The sequence below is a fragment of the Wolffia australiana genome, chromosome 10 (genome assembly GCF_029677425.1).
Source record: "Wolffia australiana isolate 7733 chromosome 10, ASM2967742v1".
Lineage (NCBI taxonomy): Eukaryota > Viridiplantae > Streptophyta > Magnoliopsida > Alismatales > Araceae > Wolffia > Wolffia australiana.
In genome coordinates, this window is record NC_135844.1 from 513366 (window position 1) to 531157 (window position 17792).

Consider the following 17792-nt stretch of genomic DNA (forward strand, 5'->3'; position numbering starts at 1 on the left):
TTTTCTAGGTTTATTAATCAACATATCTCCACATTAATAAACTTAAGAAATAATAAAAGTCCCATCCCATCTAGACTTTTTTTCAGGAAATTCTGAAGTCTTGAGTTGAAATTTTTAACTTTCTGATTTTCAAAAACATTTCTTATGATTATGCAGAAAAACGTGCTTATGGAGGACCTTCATTTTGGATGTGAAGATAATGGATTTGGCATAAGCTTTTTTCATGATTCCCTGTAATACATGGAGGTGGAACATTATACTTTTTTCTGCTTCATGTAATGAAAAAATTAGCTTCTTTGTAGCCGAATATGCTTTGTGTTCCAACTCCATTGGAAGATGGTATTATTTTACCTAAGATTAGTCTAACGGGAACATACCTGAGTCTTGTTTGTCACTCGTTATGCACATAGTGCCTCATAAGCATGTTTAAATGGTACAAACTATGATTCATTAGCACATTTAAGCTACACCTGATGTTGGGCCAGAAGAAAGATTATACATGTACAATAATCGATGATGGAGAAGATTCCATAAGAGAGTTCATAGACTACTCAATATCCTCTAGAGCATGAGGTTAAGCTTGGCAACCCACGGGTTAGAAACTTGACATATTGATTGAGTTTAATTGATCCTTTGTCAATTAATATTATGTTTATATAGTTAATGAATAAGGTTTTAAAAAATATATAATTGGACCATTTAAGTTATGAACCAAAATGATACATGGGCTGAAAGGTTCACATGCATAAAATTATATGGCACCGGGAGATATCTTTTTAGTAAAGGTAGTTTTTATGATTTTTTTAATCTAATGTATGAATAAAGGAAAGGCACCGATTTAAGGCATCCAGGCCAGCCAGAGCTGGGGCCCCTTTCTTCCTTATCACTTTTTTTCCTAATGGTGAGTTCATGGTGAGAAGTTCTACAACAGCTTCAAGAAGAGTTGGAGAAGAGGAAATGGAGATCCAGGAGCATCTTGACAGGGTGGGTACTTCTAGAGGCTACACACATGAACAACTTCAGAATAGTCACCAAGAGAGCAAGTGAAGGGTGGAAAAGTTCCCCAAAACGTAAACTATGTGCTACGTTTTAGAGATTGATTTCGAATTGATCTTAGCTTCAGTTGCATAGAAAAAAGTTTTCTAGCCTTCAATGAAGGCACCAGAACCACATATAGATAAATGCATGATTTGATCATAAATTTTAGTTTTGTTTCAAAAATCTATTACCATTCCATCATGATTTCTATTGTGTGAGTCACCTTCAGATATTCACGTGTGGCCACCATATCCCAACATTACTACCATACCTTTAGTTTATAACTGATAACTTGCAAATTAATACGATTAATTAATGAATTTTACATTATATTTATGTGTTTTAATGACTATATTTGCATGTTATCATATTAAAACAAAGATAAATCACTTACACTTTCATTTTACTATTATTTTTTATTTTTTATCATTTTTTTACATGGAATTTAACCTCATTTCAGTTAAGAAATATTTTTTTCAAGGCCTTAAATATTTGGCAAAGGTTGGTAAGGGCTTTTCAAATTTTTCTAGAATTTTTCCATATTTTTATATAATTTTTTGACTAATATTTAGCCAAGAAATGATTTTTTTTATCATTTATATATATATATTTATATATCAAAGGAGCATCCGCGTCATTTGCCCAAAATTCGGGCAAATACGTGGATGTGTTTATATATATATATATGAAAATAATAATAAGAAGAAGAATAAATTAAACAGAAAGTCGCGGAAGGAATATTTTATTTGTTTTAAAAAATAATAATAATAATAATAAATTCGGTTAGCCTCGTGCATTTAATGCACGCAGCAACTGACATGCACGTGCAAACATTTTTTATTATTCATTTATGCAGCGTCGATTCGCCGCGTGCATTAAATGCACGCGGAAATCAACGCCCCGTTTTTTAAAAAAAATTTAAACGAAGGTAAGCTTACCTCCATTTTTCATTATTTTTTTAAAAGAAAAACGTGGTCAAACATTGCGGCTCGACGAAAAATATATATATTCTTTTAGTTTTTTTTAGACAAGGTGACGTGGCATTCTCTCAACCATCCAAAAAGGCGCATTATGTACCAATGATTGCGCGCTGATGACGCGGACAATCACGTGTCAGGACGTGATCCGAGATGGCGAAAAATGAGAAAGAATAATGCCAACCAATCAGAAAAAGCCGATTTATAAAATATTTTGAAGAGAGATAAAAGATCTAACGGTTGAGATTAATCCTCAGTAAAATGGCAATATCTCGAGATCTAGCCGTCTGATTGGGCTGAAATTTTGAGGGCATGATTGTTTATTCCCCCTCTACAATCCAGATGGTTGGATCTAAAATAGAGTCTGGAAATGGGCGAAAATGACTTTTTGAAGCTCTCTCCAAGGATTTGGCCAGGAAGGACATAAGGGATGCTTTGGAAGTCGACAGTTCTTGATTCTGCACTCAAAGTTGTAAGTTTCTGATTTGTATTTCAATCTTCTTCTTGAACGATTCTAAAACGCCAAGGCATGGCCGAAATGTACATGCCCTAGAAGTTGGTTTTGAATGAAATTAGCACTGCATTTTGATTCTGATTCAAGATCTGATTTTTGATCCTTAATTCCACATCAATTTAGAACATTTCTACTTCATTAGATTTATAATTTAGGGTCATATTTTATCTTTTCCTCCAAATTCTTCACTTTCTCTCTCTAGGTTAATTTGTCTAGTTTCTCTCCCTAGATCTCAATTTTTATTGTTTAGAAATTTAATTTAATATATAAAAAATCTAAAAATAAAATTTGATTCGAAAATTCATCCATCTTGAAGTCTAATTAAAAAATCCCTTTCTTGATTATTTAATTCCCATTTTCATGCATAAAAATTGTTTTAAAATTTTATAATAAATGGTAAATTAATAATCTGAATTAATCTGATCTCAAAATTAAAATATTTCTATCTTGAGTTTTCTGACCGAAATATTTAAAATCAAAATTAAGTCTTACTTGATTTTGATTAATTAAAAACATTATTAAGCATAATTAAGATTTATTAATTGCAAAAATGATTCATCTTATTTGTTGAAATTGGAATTAATTCATTGAAATTGGATAAAAATTCGTATTTGTTGCCTCCCTGTGGTTCGACCCCTTGCTTACTCTATATTCTATTTTTAGTGATTAAGTGAAATTATAAATTTTATTGTATAAGTCTAACGCCAAATCAACGACATATTTACACGAATTTTAGGCCTATCAATAACCCATGTTGTATGGCTCATAGTTTATTTGAGGGTTTTAATATTTTGTTTTGGTCTCTATTTTAAGGGTAGGTCCTGGATTATAGCGTATATTAATATAGGTCATATTAATATGGATGTGTGTAGCTGCATTATAAATAGTGAAAATTAAAATTCAGATATAACTTTGTATCAGTCAACAGTAACTTGATGCTCATACAAGAGGCTTACCTTTTCTTTTTTAAGTTTTTTACTCCATCCAAAATGGCACAAATAGGTCTAAAATATAAGTAAATTTTAATCATAATTAAAATTAACCAAAATGGACATGACAATCGTAGTTAAAAGTCAAGAACTATACATCTAAAACTTTTGATGCATTATTAAGAATTATATTTATATAATCTATCTTTTGAATTACTTGATTGAATGTGTCTCAAATTTGGATTTTCATAATTTTAAGGGATTGAAAGATAAAATTTAGATGTTATTGTGGTAATAACACTGTTGATTCCGCTGATAGTTCCTACTGGATGGTGAAAAAATAAATAGGGGGGTGAATTAGTTACTTCTGCCTTTATTTTTTTTCCTAATCCCATTTATGTATTTGTTGTTTTATTCATTCAATCCCTCACGTTGCTTGTACACCAGATCTCTCTCTCACTTGGTTGACCCCCAGAATTGTCTATTTAACACTAACTGATGATCTAATTCAGTCATGTTCTTGGTTAGCATTCCGTGGTTTTTCGAATTCCGTGCCACATGTACATGACAAAAGGAAAAAAAAATCTCTTTCTCGACGCTGACGTGGCGGCGCATCGGCGCGTCACATCACCCTATGCCATAAAAAAACCAAAGTACTTAAATTTCATATTAAATAAAATAAAAGCACAAAAAATACGTATAAATATATATTTTTCCTCAGAAAAATCATATATTTCTAAAATTAATATCGAAAAATTCCAGAAAAGTCATTCTGTTTCAAAAGTTATATTCTTTTAGAATATATTGTTAGAAAAATCCTAAAAAATACAGAAATTTCAGAAATTTGTTCTTAAAATAGATGTAATCATTTTAAGCTTGGTAACATGCAAATAGGAGTAATTGAATGCATAAAGACACATAAATATAATAATATAAGGCACTAGAAATGCATGTTATCATTCAACCAATGAGCTGACTTTGACTTACTGGCTATTCCGTGAACTTGTTTCTAACTTTTGTTTTAAATCAAACCTGAAATGTTAGTTCTAAAAAATATATATTTATGTAATAATCTTTCTCACAATCTTTCCCACAACAAGATATTTCACTTCTTTGACTTGTATCTTTATCTCAGTAACTTCAAATTTTGCCCAATTCAATCTAATTGTCAATCACCTTAAGGGTATATATATTTGGAAACTTTTGATTTCAGAATGAGCAGAAGATCCATCAACTTTAACTCAGAAAACATTGCAATCAAAATCAATATTTAAAAAATTATGTTAGTAATTTGAATCTTTATACGCGTGTTTTTTTATTCAAATTAACCAACTTGAGATTTTGATAATCAAAATCTGAAGATCATATTATGGAAGTTAAAATTGATTATTAGAATTTGAAAAATATGAATAGAGGTAAGCTCTAATCTATCTGATCAAACAAATTGATTTTTCAAATCAGTTATCTGAAAATCACAAGTTTAATCAAAACTTGTTTTAAAAACTCATTAAAAAAATTAGGATTTGAACTGAATAATTTAAGAATTTGAAATCAGAATGAAGAATCAAATTAGTAAAACAAAACACAAAAATTCACCCAAGTGAAGACAAGACAAAATGAAATCGAGGTTAAAATATTTCTTTAAAAAGGACTTTCAATCGACCTATTTCAAGAACAGGTTGTAAAATCTTGATTCCACACTCAAGATAAAAATATAAAAGAACCTGGACTGATGAATCACACTCACGACAGTTTGAGAGAACACTTTTTTAATCGTCAAGCAGAGGTTGCTTCTGTTAAAGAGAAAATGAGAGAGTGTGCATGATTTCCCTTGAATGAGATGGAGGGAGAAAGAGTTTTCTTGAGGATCTTGGAGAGCACCAATTTTTGAAAATCCCCTTTGCGATACCGTTTCTTGATGGATTGACAGAAGGAATCATTCAGCAAACAATCAGAGATTGTCAATCGATAGCCAGAAATTTTGATTCTGAATCAAGAGCAAGAGATCAAGAGAGCAAGAGTGTGCTGAATCAAGAATTCGTCAGAAGAGAGAATCAATTGTTGTCCCTTTTGAGTCGAGAAAAAGTACTATATATCGTGAGAGAGAGATAAATGATTTTTTTCACAAAGAGAGTAAGAGAGAGAGAACTTTATGTCATGAATTATGACTCGAAATTAAAATGATCTGATAATTATGATATTTTTCATGAAAATGATCAGATAAAAAAAAGAAAAATAATTATCTGTTTTGAATCGATGTCGCCCGTCATCGCATACCTGCTCGATCTGTTCATAGCTGCATCCACAAAGATATACCTTTCTCACATGGTTTTGGAAAAAAAATGATCACTCACTGAGGAAAATAATCGACATTACTTTCATAAATATCAATGGCCATATAGTAAATTTATCAAACTCAATTTAACTCACATCCGCTTTGATTAGAGCTCGTGGCAAGTCATCACCATACATGAGAATAAGTTGTGAATGTGAGTTGTGAGGTAAAAATATAGTAAGGGTCACTTTAGATTGCTAAAGTCAAGTGGGGGAGGAGATGGAGTGTGACCGTGCGTACCCATTTAGGCTCGGGCTTGTTTGATGTCGTCAAGAGTTTTCTAGAAAGGGTACGCGTGATGATGGTATTGAAGATGAGATAAACTTCAAAAGTGCTTCATATTATTAGTTCTTTCAAGAGTTTGTCAACGACAGATGATTGATATATTAAGTTAATGAATAGACACTAGACCCATCCCTATTGACAGCAAGTGAGAGAAAAAGACAAATAGTGATGGCCCTGATACCATGCAAAATATTTTTTTGTCATCAAAGTAAATATGACTGTTGATAATTGATACACATAATAGACAAGAAAAATAAATTATGTTCGAAGGAACTAAATTATAACGTACATTACAAAAGTTGGAGAATGTTTGGAAGGGGTTAAATTTAGAGTGAGTCTGAATGAACAATAATGATCATGAAAGGAGTATGGATTGGCTGTGAGATCATCCTTAACAGTATCCACACGTGTCAACACACTACTCACCTCCCTCTCTTCACAAAACTATCAATCGACATCCCTGTCGATCTATCACTATTTCTACCTATCAACCTACTCATATAATTTATGTAATCGTGCATCTATTCATCCATATATGTGGGACCCAGCAACTTTAGTCAGAGGAGTGCATCAGACAGATTCGTTTTCCAGTGCTTATCGGGTGAGATATTTGGGGACTTCTTGTCTTTCTTCTCGGCCTCTCCAAGCCGTCAGACCAGGCAGACGGCCATAACACCGTATCTACTCTTCCCTGCCACGTTTCCGCTTCCTCTTCCCTTTCCCTTGAACGTGTCCAATTGGATCTCCAAACTCTCTCTCTATCCCTCTCTCCCTCTCTCCCTCTTTCTCTCTTTCTCTCCCTCTCTTTCTATCTCTCTCTTCCTCTCTCTTCCTCTCTCTTTCTCTCCCTCTCTTTCTCTCTCTTTCTCTCCCTCTCTTGCTATCTCTCTCTTCCTCTCTCTTTCTCTCCCTCTCTTGCTATCTCTCTCTTCCTCTCTCTTTCTCTCCCTCTCTTTCTATCTCTCTCTTCCTCTCTCTTTCTCTCTCTTTCTCTCCCTCTCTTTCTCTCTCTTTCTCTCCCTCTCTTTCTCTCTCTTTCTCTCCCTCTCTTTCTATCTCTCTCTTCCTCTCTCTTTCTCTCCCTCTCTTTCTCTCTCTTCCTCTCCCTCTCTTTCTCTCTCTTTCTCTCCCTCTCTTTTTTCTCTCTCTCCCTCCCTCTCCCTCTCCCTCTCCTTCTCCCTCTCTCTGTCTCTCTCAATCTATCTATCTATCTCTATCTTTCCCCCCCTCTTTATCTTCCTCTCTCTTTCTCTCCCACCCCTTTTTCTTTCTCTCTTTATCCCCCTCTCTCTTTCTCTATCTCTCCTTTCTTTCTATCTCTCCCTCCATTTCTTTTCGCTCTACTCTTTCTTTCTCTCTCTATCTCTCCCTCTCTCATACATCTCTATCTCTCCTTTCTCTCTGTACCCTCATTTCTCTCTATCGTCTGTTCTTCTCTTTTTTTTCTCTCTCTCTCTAAGAGCCCGATATAGGAGAGTTGGGTAGGGGGAGAGGAGAGATGGGTCAGCGTCGGTTCATCAGAAGGTTGGGATGAGAGAGGAAGATGCAGCCGGCGGCGGATCAAGCAGAAGAGAGAGAATCGACGACTTCCTCCGCCGGCGCGGCGGAGGACGACGCCGGCTCTCTCTCGTCATCCCTTTCGTCATCCGAGGAGGAGGAAGAAGAAGGCGCAAGCAGCCCCGATGACGGCTCCCTGGGCTGCATGGGAACTCTGGAGGCGTTCCTCCCGGTCAAGTAAGACGCCCTCGCGACAGAGAGAATGGACGGCTGAGATTCGCCGGATTCGTCATCTCCGTCTTGCTTGTGGAGTTGTGCAGGCGGGGGCTGTCGCGGTGGTTCTCGGGCCAGTCGCGGTCGTTCGCGAGCTTGGCGGAGGCGGCGGCGCTGGGCTCGGCGGAGGAGATGGCCAAGGCGGAGAACCCGGTCAACAAGCGGCGGCGGATCCTCCTCTGTTGTAAGGGAGGGTGGCGGCGCCGCGCCTCCTACGCCGCGCTCCACGTGGCCTCTTTTGGGGGCCTTGGAGAGGACGGGACGGACGACGGAGATGCCGTCGGCGGCGGCGGCGGCGGCGGTGGCGGCGGCGGAGGCGGCTTTGGATCCCCTCGGTCCTTCACTGTCAGCGATCTCCCGCTCGCCGAGCTCGCGTAGCGACCCCGCAATTCTTCCCTGCCCTCCGATTTCTTCTGGATAAGATCATCGTGCGTCATCCTCTCTCCCTCTCTCTCTCTATCTCTCTGTCTATTTCTCTCTCCATCTTCCCATCTCCTCCTATCTCTCTCTATCTCTATCTCCACCTCTCCAACTTTCTATCTCTATCTCCATCTCTCCACCTCTCCATCTCTCTATCTCCGTCTCCATCTCTTCGGCTCTCTCTATGCCTATCTATCTCCCTCTCCAACTCGCTCTATGCCTATCTATCTCTCTCTCTAACTCGCTCAATGCCTATCTATCTCTCTCTCTAACTCGCTCTATGCCTATCTATCTCTCTCTCCAACTCGCTCTATACCTATCTATCTCTCTCCATTTCTCTATATGTCTATCTCTCTCTCCAACTCTCTGTATGTCTATCTATCTCTCTCAATGTCTATCTGTCTCTCCCCCCATTTCTCTCTACGTCTATATATCTATCACTCTCCATCTCTCTCTGTCTCTCTCTCAATCTGTCTATTTCTCTCTATCACTCTCTATATATCTCTATGTTTCTCTATCTCTATCTCTCTCTATATATCTCCATGTTTCTCTGTCTCTATCTCTCTCTATATCTCTCTATGTTTCTCTATCTCTATCTCTCTCTGTATATATCTCTATGTTTCTCTGTCTCTATCTCTCTATATATCTCTCTATGTTTCTCTATATCTATCTCTCTCTGTATATATCTCTATGTTTCTCTGTCTCTATCTCTCTATATATCTCTCTATATCTCTCTATGTTTCTCTGTCTCTATCTCTCTATATATCTCTCTATATCTCTCTATGTTTCTCTGTCTCTATCTCTCTCTAAATCTCTCTGTTTTGTATCTCAATCTCTCTTATCTCTCTCTGAATCTCTCTACGTTTCTGTATCTCAATCTCTCTTATCTCTCTTTAAATCTCTCTATGTTTTTGTATCTCAATCTCTTTCTATCTCTCTCTAAATCTCTCTATGCTTTTGTATCTCAATCTCTCTCTATCTTTCTCCATCTCTATAACTCTGTCTCTCCATGCCTCTCTCCCCATCTCTCTATCTTTTTCTCTTCATCTCTCTATCTCTGTATTTCTCTGTCTATCTCTCTCTCCATCTCTCTAACTCAATCTCTCCATGCCTCCATTGCGCTATCTTTCTCTCATCAACTCACGAGCTCTATCTCTCTATATCCCTCACTCGCTCTATCTCTCTCTAGCTCTATCTCTATATCTCTCTCTTCATGCTGTTGAATGACGCATCATGTCGATGAAGACTGAAGAGAGAGAACGCCGCCGTATTTCTGGCGTGGACTTGCGGAGTTGGTCCAAACTCGATTCGGTTGACTGGACTACCACGTCATCCTTGACCGTGTCTTACTAATACGGGATAATATAGTTTAATTTCGTGCTTAGTTGTAAACTAATACGTCATTGTTAGTGGAACCGCTCCGATTTCGGGGACCAGAGATTCAAAACTTTGGGGTTAAGTTACTGACTGATCCGACGGGCAGGATTGACGAAAGACACAGATCACGATAGGTTTAGGATGGACGTGCGGTGCAGCGTAACAATCCGGTCGAGATAGTCGATGAACTTCTCTTTGCGGCCTACTATTGTAGATTTCAGGCTTTACGATTCAGGAGAAGATGTCCGATGAAGCCGCGAGGACGGTGAGATTTGTTGTCCATTTAGAGTTATGTTATGACTATTGTTCAGATCGTTCGACTGAGGTTTCGGGAATTGGATTTTGATCGTGTATGCAGGCTTTTTTGGAGATCCAGGGGCGCATGATAGAGACCACTGGGAAGTTGAAGCAGGTTACCTCTTTTTTCGCCTCATATGTTTCTGCTTTGATGTTTTACTCTTAATGATTCGACTGCAAGTCGTAATTTCTCGTTTTTTTCCCTCAAATGATAGATGGGTTTAACTTATCTTCTATTAACCTAAGGTAGACAAATCAAAGAAAATTCCGTTTTGACTGGTAAGAGGCATTTGTATGTCGAGTTTGATCTTTTAGATAATTAGGGTTTTTTGTCATCGTACGGCCAACAGATGACATTTAAGCTAAAAATCTCATTTTTTCTGTGATATCTGGATTCATGTAACCTCTGATGACCTACCACCCGTTTGTAATTGATATGGTATCCGGAGATTTTTCCATAAAATCCCACGATCTTGAAGTTGAACTCGTGATGCTTCTTGACCCACTCTTAAGCGGAGAAAACCGAATCATGCTCGGGTTTAGATGACTATTTCAAAAGGATGCATGAATGTCAGAATCTTATCGTGCGGTAAAATGTTACCAAGAACTTGCTCCAGATACCTTATTGATCTCCGGAAGGTACCAGAATTGCAAATGAAGATTGATGGACCGTGCTTATGTGGACCATTATTATTGAGTCAGTTCAATTGTTGGACCATAATAGTGGTTAGGTAGAATGAAAGATTCACCAAGTGTGAAATCCTAATGTTTTTGAAAAGTCACAGAGTTGATGGGAACTCTGGATCAAATAATGGGAAGATATAAGTATAGTGCGGAGAGACCCGTATCAATATGAATGTAAGATGCCTCTGATCGTTGTTTTCTAGGTCAGTTGAGAGATTCCTAACTCATTGTTTTTCAATCAATTCGGATCAATCTGGTCAAGATCAGGGACGATCAATCAACGGAATCCTTCAATCAAATCAGATAAAATCTAATCTAATCCCCGGTCCTGTAGCTGCACATGAGCGACTGATCAAGGGCGATTAATTCAAATCTTTTTAGTCTAATCTGATCGGCAACCCCTATCATTAGCAATGTTCAGAGCCGACCAATCAGTGGAATATTTTCATCAGCTTAGATCCTTTCCCATTTGAAACCCCAAAACCTGCCAGGAGAGCGCCAGTCACCCATGGTTTCTTTCTTTCTTTATCTGGTCCTTCCTGTCTGACGCCTTGTGGTTGGTTAAAATTCTTCTCAGGTACAGAGTCAGATGAGGGCAAAGGAGGGGGAGAAAAAACGCGCTTACCTAACGCTGGAGGAGCTGAGGGTACTTCCTGAAGATACAAATACCTACAAATCAATCGGTGAGCAAGAGAAGCCCATCAATTCATAGCTAATCTATAAAATCAACGGTGTCAAAGAATATGATATAAGTTTTCTTTTTTATGATTTGCAGGCAGAGTGTGAGTAGGCTTAAACGTCAATCCTCAAAGGTGAGGTGCACCCAGATTTCTGGACCTAAAAGAATTTGCTTTGTTCTTGATGCTGGCAGGTTTGTTCTTGAACCAAAGTCGCTGCTATCAGATGAGCAGACCCAGAAGCTGAAAGACAGTGAAAGTGCGTTGACTGCTTTACAGGTGGGCCTTGATAACTTATTGATTTTCCTTTGTGGGGCTACGTTTTTACTTGTTTATGAAAATACTTGTCAGACCTCAAAGGAGTATCTGGAGAAGCAGCTGGGGGAAGTGGAGAACAGCTTGAGGGAGTTGCTACAGCAAGATCCTGGTCTTGCCCGGCAGATTATGTCAATGTCAGTCATGTGAAATGTCTCTGAGTCGCTACTTTTGATGGATGTCCGTCCCTTATTAAACTCAATGTTGACTTATGTGAGTGCAAATATCAATTCATACTAAAATCAACAGTTTTTAATGAACTAAAAATCAATACCTAATTTACACTAAAATTCATAATTATTCTCTGGGTCATTTTAAGGTAAATCATAAGATAAACAAGTGAATTTTCTCGCACTCTGAATTCTACTTGTCTCAACTGTTAACAAATAGGATTGAGATACTAAATTTTGAAGTTAAAGTTACTTCTCTACCCTTTCCTTGACATCCGTGTTCGCCCCTCCAGTATACATCCAATGTCTGATTTTGGACAACTGATATCCAATATCCAGATGAAATGGGAACAATTTCAGCTACCGGATATTGGAAGTATATCATATATTCATCTGAGACTTTCCATCGCGACAGATATTGTAGAGGTCGGGACATAGCAGATGAAAGTGCCGGGTATCGGATATTCGAAATCCAAACTGAAGCAGGTATATGCATATTGATGTCCAATATCTGGGCATTGGTTTAGAAAATAAGCATCCATTGTCCCATAAAGAAAAACAAGAGTAAAAAACAGTATGAATGAAAACAAATAAAAAATACTGCGCTCTACCCATCGTGCAGTAAATACGGTTGACTAAGGCCTACTGGGTCTGGGGTCTGTGGTGCCAGGCCGATTTTGTGCTTGGCCAGACTAACAATTAACTCATACTATTTCAACCAGACTTACTTAATTGTATATTGATAAAATATGTTAATAAATATTAAATCTTCTAAAACAGAGGAATAATAACTCTTATAGCTTAATTACACATTTATATGTTTCCTAGTAAAATGATAAATTATTTAAATTATATTATATTTATATCTTGGTTATTGAAAAAAACCAATATTAAAATTACACTAAAATCCAATATTGTAATCCTATCATTTAGACAAAGACAGATGTCGATATCAAGACAGATAACAATATCCAGGTACTCGTACTGTAGCAACAGAGTTCAGGTATCGTCATCCGACTTTCGGCTCTCGGTAAAGATGGATGTTGGATAGCCCACTTCCAATACACAGTTCATCGTCCATTTGGAGATCGTCATCCGATATAGGGCGTGGGACATGTGAACTCTACTTGTCATAATTGCCATGGCCCTCAATGATAAAATTATTACATACATCCATAGAAAAAATTTGTGTTGATTATTACTTATAAAAGGAACTTTATGGATTAAATTTATTGCAGGTGACATCCTTTTTATTTAATAACATTTATTATGTTATCTCTTTAATGGTTACATAAATTTCAATCTTTGGCATAAGGGGTTAAGTTCATGGAGTGGGAATTTTTTTTCTTTTTATGAGGAAAATATAGAAGGTGAGTTGTAAGAGGTGGAATTAGGAAGAAACACATGAGTCCAAATGAATTTAGAGAATGACAGAATTTGCAGAATGTAGCCGAAGGAATTAAAGTGAAAGAAAAATAATAGGGAAAGGGTGATGAGAGAGAAGAGGAGAAAAGAATAGAAAAAATTGAGGAAAAAAGAAATGACGGAGAGCAAAAATAAGAGGAAATATGAATAGGGCAATAACAGAAGGAAGAAATAAGATAGAAGCACATATTGATAATGTAAAGGATGGTTGCAGAATGACAAGATAAGATACTAAGAGAAGAGAGAAAAATATTTAGGAAAATGTAAATACTATGGGAAAAACTGAAGTATCCAAATTCCAGACTATAACAGGAACACGGAAAAAAGAAATGGAAAATGCAGAAACAAGAGAATATAGAGGATGATGGAGAAAAAAAAAGATGAAGAATATTTACAAAGAGAGACAGGGACCTATGCAAAAAAAAATACATAGGGAGTAAATTATGAAGAGAAAAATAAGGAAATTACAATACTCAGCAGGAGCAGTTGATGAGCTTTTTGTTCAGTGATTTTATAAATTTATGGCTATAGATTGAGGTAAAAATCAAATAAAAAATAGGATCTAATAGGTTATAATTATTTGGTTTTAGCCCAAAGGAAAGGATTTATAGTAATCTTAGTTAATTTCTAACGTGAACCAAATTAGTGTGAATTTTGATGCTTTTCATCGTAGGAATAAAATCAAACCAAACATTAAGGAGAGTAGGATAAAAATTGATTGTCTATAAGCCTCAAAGGTCTATCATTAAGGTGAGGGATTGTCTATATGCCCCTCAGATCCTCCTGTTAATGTTTCTTCTGTTTCCACCTGAGTTTTTTCGAAGAATATTTCTGATTCAATGATATTTATTCAGAGCTCATATTTTCTTTTATTATGTTCCACGAAGTCGGTCCTTACGTGCATTTTGTATCATCTTAATCACATCAAAGAAAAGGTCAATCAGGTCAACGTGCTCATTAATTAAATTTCACAGATTTCATTTATTCTTGGCATCATACGTAGTGGTGTCTTTGAGGTCATCTTCTCCAAAGATGTAAATATACAAAGCATCATAGGCCCTTCGATCCCTAGGAAATTTTTTAAAAGGTATCTCATGTCTACTAACTTGTGAAAACATATATATATATATTGAATTAAATATACTTATTACCCATGTAAGAGATGCAGTGATGGTCTCTCATCTTAGTGATACAGCGATTTGCTTGTCAAATTTTAGTTTCTTATAAATATTCATTAAGATAGACCCAATACTTTTTGAAAGTGCCTTTGATGTGTGAATCATCTTCCAAAAAGGGGAGCAAAACACTACAAGATGTTGTTACTTCCTTTCAATGCTGACATAGAGGGTATGAGAGAAGCAATGAGCGTCTTTGACAAGACCCCTCTGTTGGGTTCAGTGCATTGGTTCAATCATGGAAAAAAAAGTTTTTCGATCACATGTACCTTATGGGGAACTTTTTCCAGCCTTGACTTTCTCACTCTGAGATTGTTCTAAAGCCGTTCACATGCCCGGCCTCTAGAAGTATCCACGTAATCACATTGCTCTTTGATCTCCACTTCTCCTTCTTTAAATCTCCTTAAAAATATTGAAGATCTTCTCACCATGAAGACACTCCACTTGGTTGATTGGAGAATAGATCAGAGTGGAGAAAGGGGTCTCCCAATTCTGACTAGCCTAGGTGCTTAAAATGGATGTCCCTTTCACTATTGATATTTCAGTTAAGTTTTTTCTCAAAGACCCATCAGGTAAAATATACTCACCAATGCCCCAATGATCTTATGTGTGTGACCCTCTAGGCCCATGTATCATTATCGTAAATAAATTTAATGGCCCTATAAAAATTATTGTTCAACCCTATTAATTAACTATATCATCATATATATTAATTAAATAAAGATTAATTTAACCCAATTGATAGTTTAAGTTTCTCATCCGTGGGATGCCAAGCTACACCTCGTAATCTATAAGGTATCGAGTAGTGTTTAAACTCTCTCATGGAACCTTTACCATCATTGGCCACTGTATATGTATAATCCTTCATCCACGTGAGACTCTTGAATGACTTAGGGTATGGTTCAACATCAAACCTCAATCTGTCATTCAATTAGTATTGATGTGTAACATGGATCATTAGAAAATGCCTTCTCTAATACCCACAGTACCCTGGCCAGTGATAAGTCCAAATTTAGGGGTTTTATGTCATTATTTCAATTCAGACTTAACCAACAATATTTATGAAAATTTTTCACTTAAATCATCTATAATTAATATATGTCAAGTAAGGTGTCGAACCACAAAGAGGCAAAAATATAATATCAAATTTTTTTCCTAATTGTTGGATTGAAAGAAATGAGTTTAAGATTGAGAAATATAATTTATGGGATTTTTTATCAATTTATATGATTTTTGTGATTTAAATTGAAGCAGAAAAAATATGAAAATAATTTATATTAATTTCCCTAATTTTACTTAATCACCAGAAATAGAAAATATTTTTTGTGGAATTTATAGATTAAATTTTCACCAAATGTTTAGAATTTTTTTCAATGCTAGAGTTACTAGAAATTGATTATATTAATTTAGAGGATTTTCTGATTTTTTTATGACGTTTAATTGCAGAAAGTAATTTTTAGGGATTTTCCTAATTAATTTTAAATTTTAAATGCAATTTTTAAAGGCCAGCGGCGGCGGCTGTAGACGATAGCACGCGACAGCTGCTCCACTTTTTGTCTTTGGTTTGGTAGACCCAATTCGAGTTCGTGTAGGGCGGCCCAATCGGTTCAACCCAAGTTGGTCAAGACTTAGCCGATCTTGACTAAGTCCTCACATAGGATACCCTTCTGTCCAGTGGGCACACGCACTGTCCACATGTGGACTAGCAAGCCGAAGGGTGTCATTGCTACAAACGTGCCACACAACAGCACACAATAGCGCACGACGATGGCATTAGGAGAAGAAATCTGATTTTTTAAGCTTAGATAATTATATTTTAGTGCGTTTATTCTGGGAAATGAAGTAAGATATTATGAGGATCTGGAGAAAGAAAAGAACGGCATTAGGAGAGAGAAAAGTGTCGAAATGAGGAGATATAGAAAAAAAATGAAGAAATGGTGTAGGAGTTTGAAATGGAGTTTGAAGGTGAAAATGGTGGAGATTTTGTATAAAATTTTGGTGGAACAAATTAAGGGTATGGATGAAGGCCTAGAGAGAGAAACTGTTGATTCTAGAGAGAGAAAGTAGGAAAAATAGATGATTAGAGTCAAAAAGTGATAGATTCGAAGGGGAAATGGATAGAGATTGATGGGAAACTAGAAATCAAAGTTCCTAAAACCTCAATGATAGTTTATTAAGCCCTCAATGCCTCCTTTCAAGTCTGTACCATTATATTTAACCAAGATCAGGCATTTTTCAATACAAAAAAGATTAAGAGAATACTTCAACACCCCTAACTCCCTATTCCTTCCTTGGCAAGATCTCCCCCCCGCTGCTTTAGGTCATCATCAAGTTGAGCTCCTCAGCTTGTCGACTCTTTGCACATGTCTCATGTTGTCAAAGGATGGTCCCCGCGAGTGGTGTATCACATGGACCACTGGAGGAGGGAGCTCTCGTCCTCTCGCCTGATTGTTGTACCCACCACGCACCTCAACGCTGACACCTTATGACAACGAGTGGATCAAGCACACTCCATGCACCACCATCGTTACAGGGCACCAGCACGGTGAGAGTGCCAAGCGATCCTCACCTAGAATGCCTAGTACCACTATTGTATCATTTCTTTTATTGCATCATGGGCATGGGCGAGTAGGGTCCATGTGTAATTGGGACATTTATGCTCACTCCATGCCTATAAACGCTCATAAACACTACTCTTTATATATAAAACCCCCTGGGTGGCGACCAGGGCACTACTGGATCTGTCTACGATACAACCCTAGGGTTGGATGTACCAGATAAGGTGTTTTCGCCAAGGAAAAAAAAGAGAATACTTCAACAAACTTACAACAAGCAGGTTGAACAACCTAAATTCTGAAAATGTCTTGTTCTGTTGGCCAACCACTTGCTAGAGCATGTCCAGAATGAGGGAGAAAAAGAGTATTTATACATATGAAGAATTACTAAAATACCCCTTTGGACATTTTCTATTCTCTTTTTGTACCATTTTACCTCTTTTTCTCCATGGGTTGAGAGCTTTGCCTTGTAATTTTCAGCTCATTTCTTTTGTAAGTTGTTTGAAAGCCCAATATGCAGGTCCAGTCGTGGCCCATCTCCCGCTGATTGCTCTTTTGGATGCCAACAACACCATTGGATCATTTCAAACCCGTTTCTAGATTCAATTAGCTCCCAAAAATTCTCCAACTCCTCAAGAATTATGTCTTCTCATTCCTACACATGTGGAACTACAAAATACTCATCAGTAATAAAACTACTTGACTTCAAAGAAGTCAAGGAGGTTAGTTAAAAATAGCCATAATTTATAGTTGATGCATAAATATTCATTTAATTCAGATAATAACATGATAAATTCCAGATTAATAAGGCCCAAATCATCTAAAATGTATGAAAATAACCATGCATTT

General features: G+C 36.8%; 2 protein-coding genes across 2 annotated transcripts; both read left to right on the forward strand.

Moving 5' to 3' along the window:
- Nucleotides 1-6734: 6734 nt before the first annotated feature.
- On the forward strand, nucleotides 6735-8269 carry LOC144708915 (protein OXIDATIVE STRESS 3 LIKE 2-like). Its single transcript, XM_078582369.1, has 2 exons — nucleotides 6735-7812; nucleotides 7896-8269. Exons 1-2 carry the CDS (start codon nucleotides 7622-7624, stop codon nucleotides 8224-8226), a joined length of 522 nt encoding a protein of 173 aa, XP_078438495.1. The 5' UTR covers nucleotides 6735-7621; the 3' UTR covers nucleotides 8227-8269.
- A 1467-nt stretch (nucleotides 8270-9736) lies between these two features.
- On the forward strand, nucleotides 9737-11860 carry PFD1 (PREFOLDIN 1). The gene is made up of 6 exons (XM_078582370.1): nucleotides 9737-9910; nucleotides 10004-10057; nucleotides 11204-11309; nucleotides 11402-11408; nucleotides 11498-11582; nucleotides 11655-11860. Exons 1-6 carry the CDS (start codon nucleotides 9887-9889, stop codon nucleotides 11766-11768), a joined length of 390 nt encoding a protein of 129 aa, XP_078438496.1. The 5' UTR covers nucleotides 9737-9886; the 3' UTR covers nucleotides 11769-11860.
- The last annotated feature ends 5932 nt before the right edge of the window (nucleotides 11861-17792 follow it).

Excerpts from the sequence above, each read along its gene's own strand:
- LOC144708915 (XM_078582369.1), top strand. The coding sequence starts at position 7,622 with ATGCAGCCGGCGGCGGATCAAGCAGAAGAGAGAGAATCGACGACTTCC. Across the intron at positions 7,813-7,895 it reads GAGGCGTTCCTCCCGGTCAA|GCGGGGGCTGTCGCGGTGGT; the intron begins GTAAGACGCCCT and ends GGAGTTGTGCAG.
- PFD1 (XM_078582370.1), top strand. The coding sequence starts at position 9,887 with ATGTCCGATGAAGCCGCGAGGACG. Across the intron at positions 10,058-11,203 it reads CCACTGGGAAGTTGAAGCAG|GTACAGAGTCAGATGAGGGC; the intron begins GTTACCTCTTTT and ends AATTCTTCTCAG. Across the intron at positions 11,583-11,654 it reads GTGCGTTGACTGCTTTACAG|ACCTCAAAGGAGTATCTGGA; the intron begins GTGGGCCTTGAT and ends AATACTTGTCAG.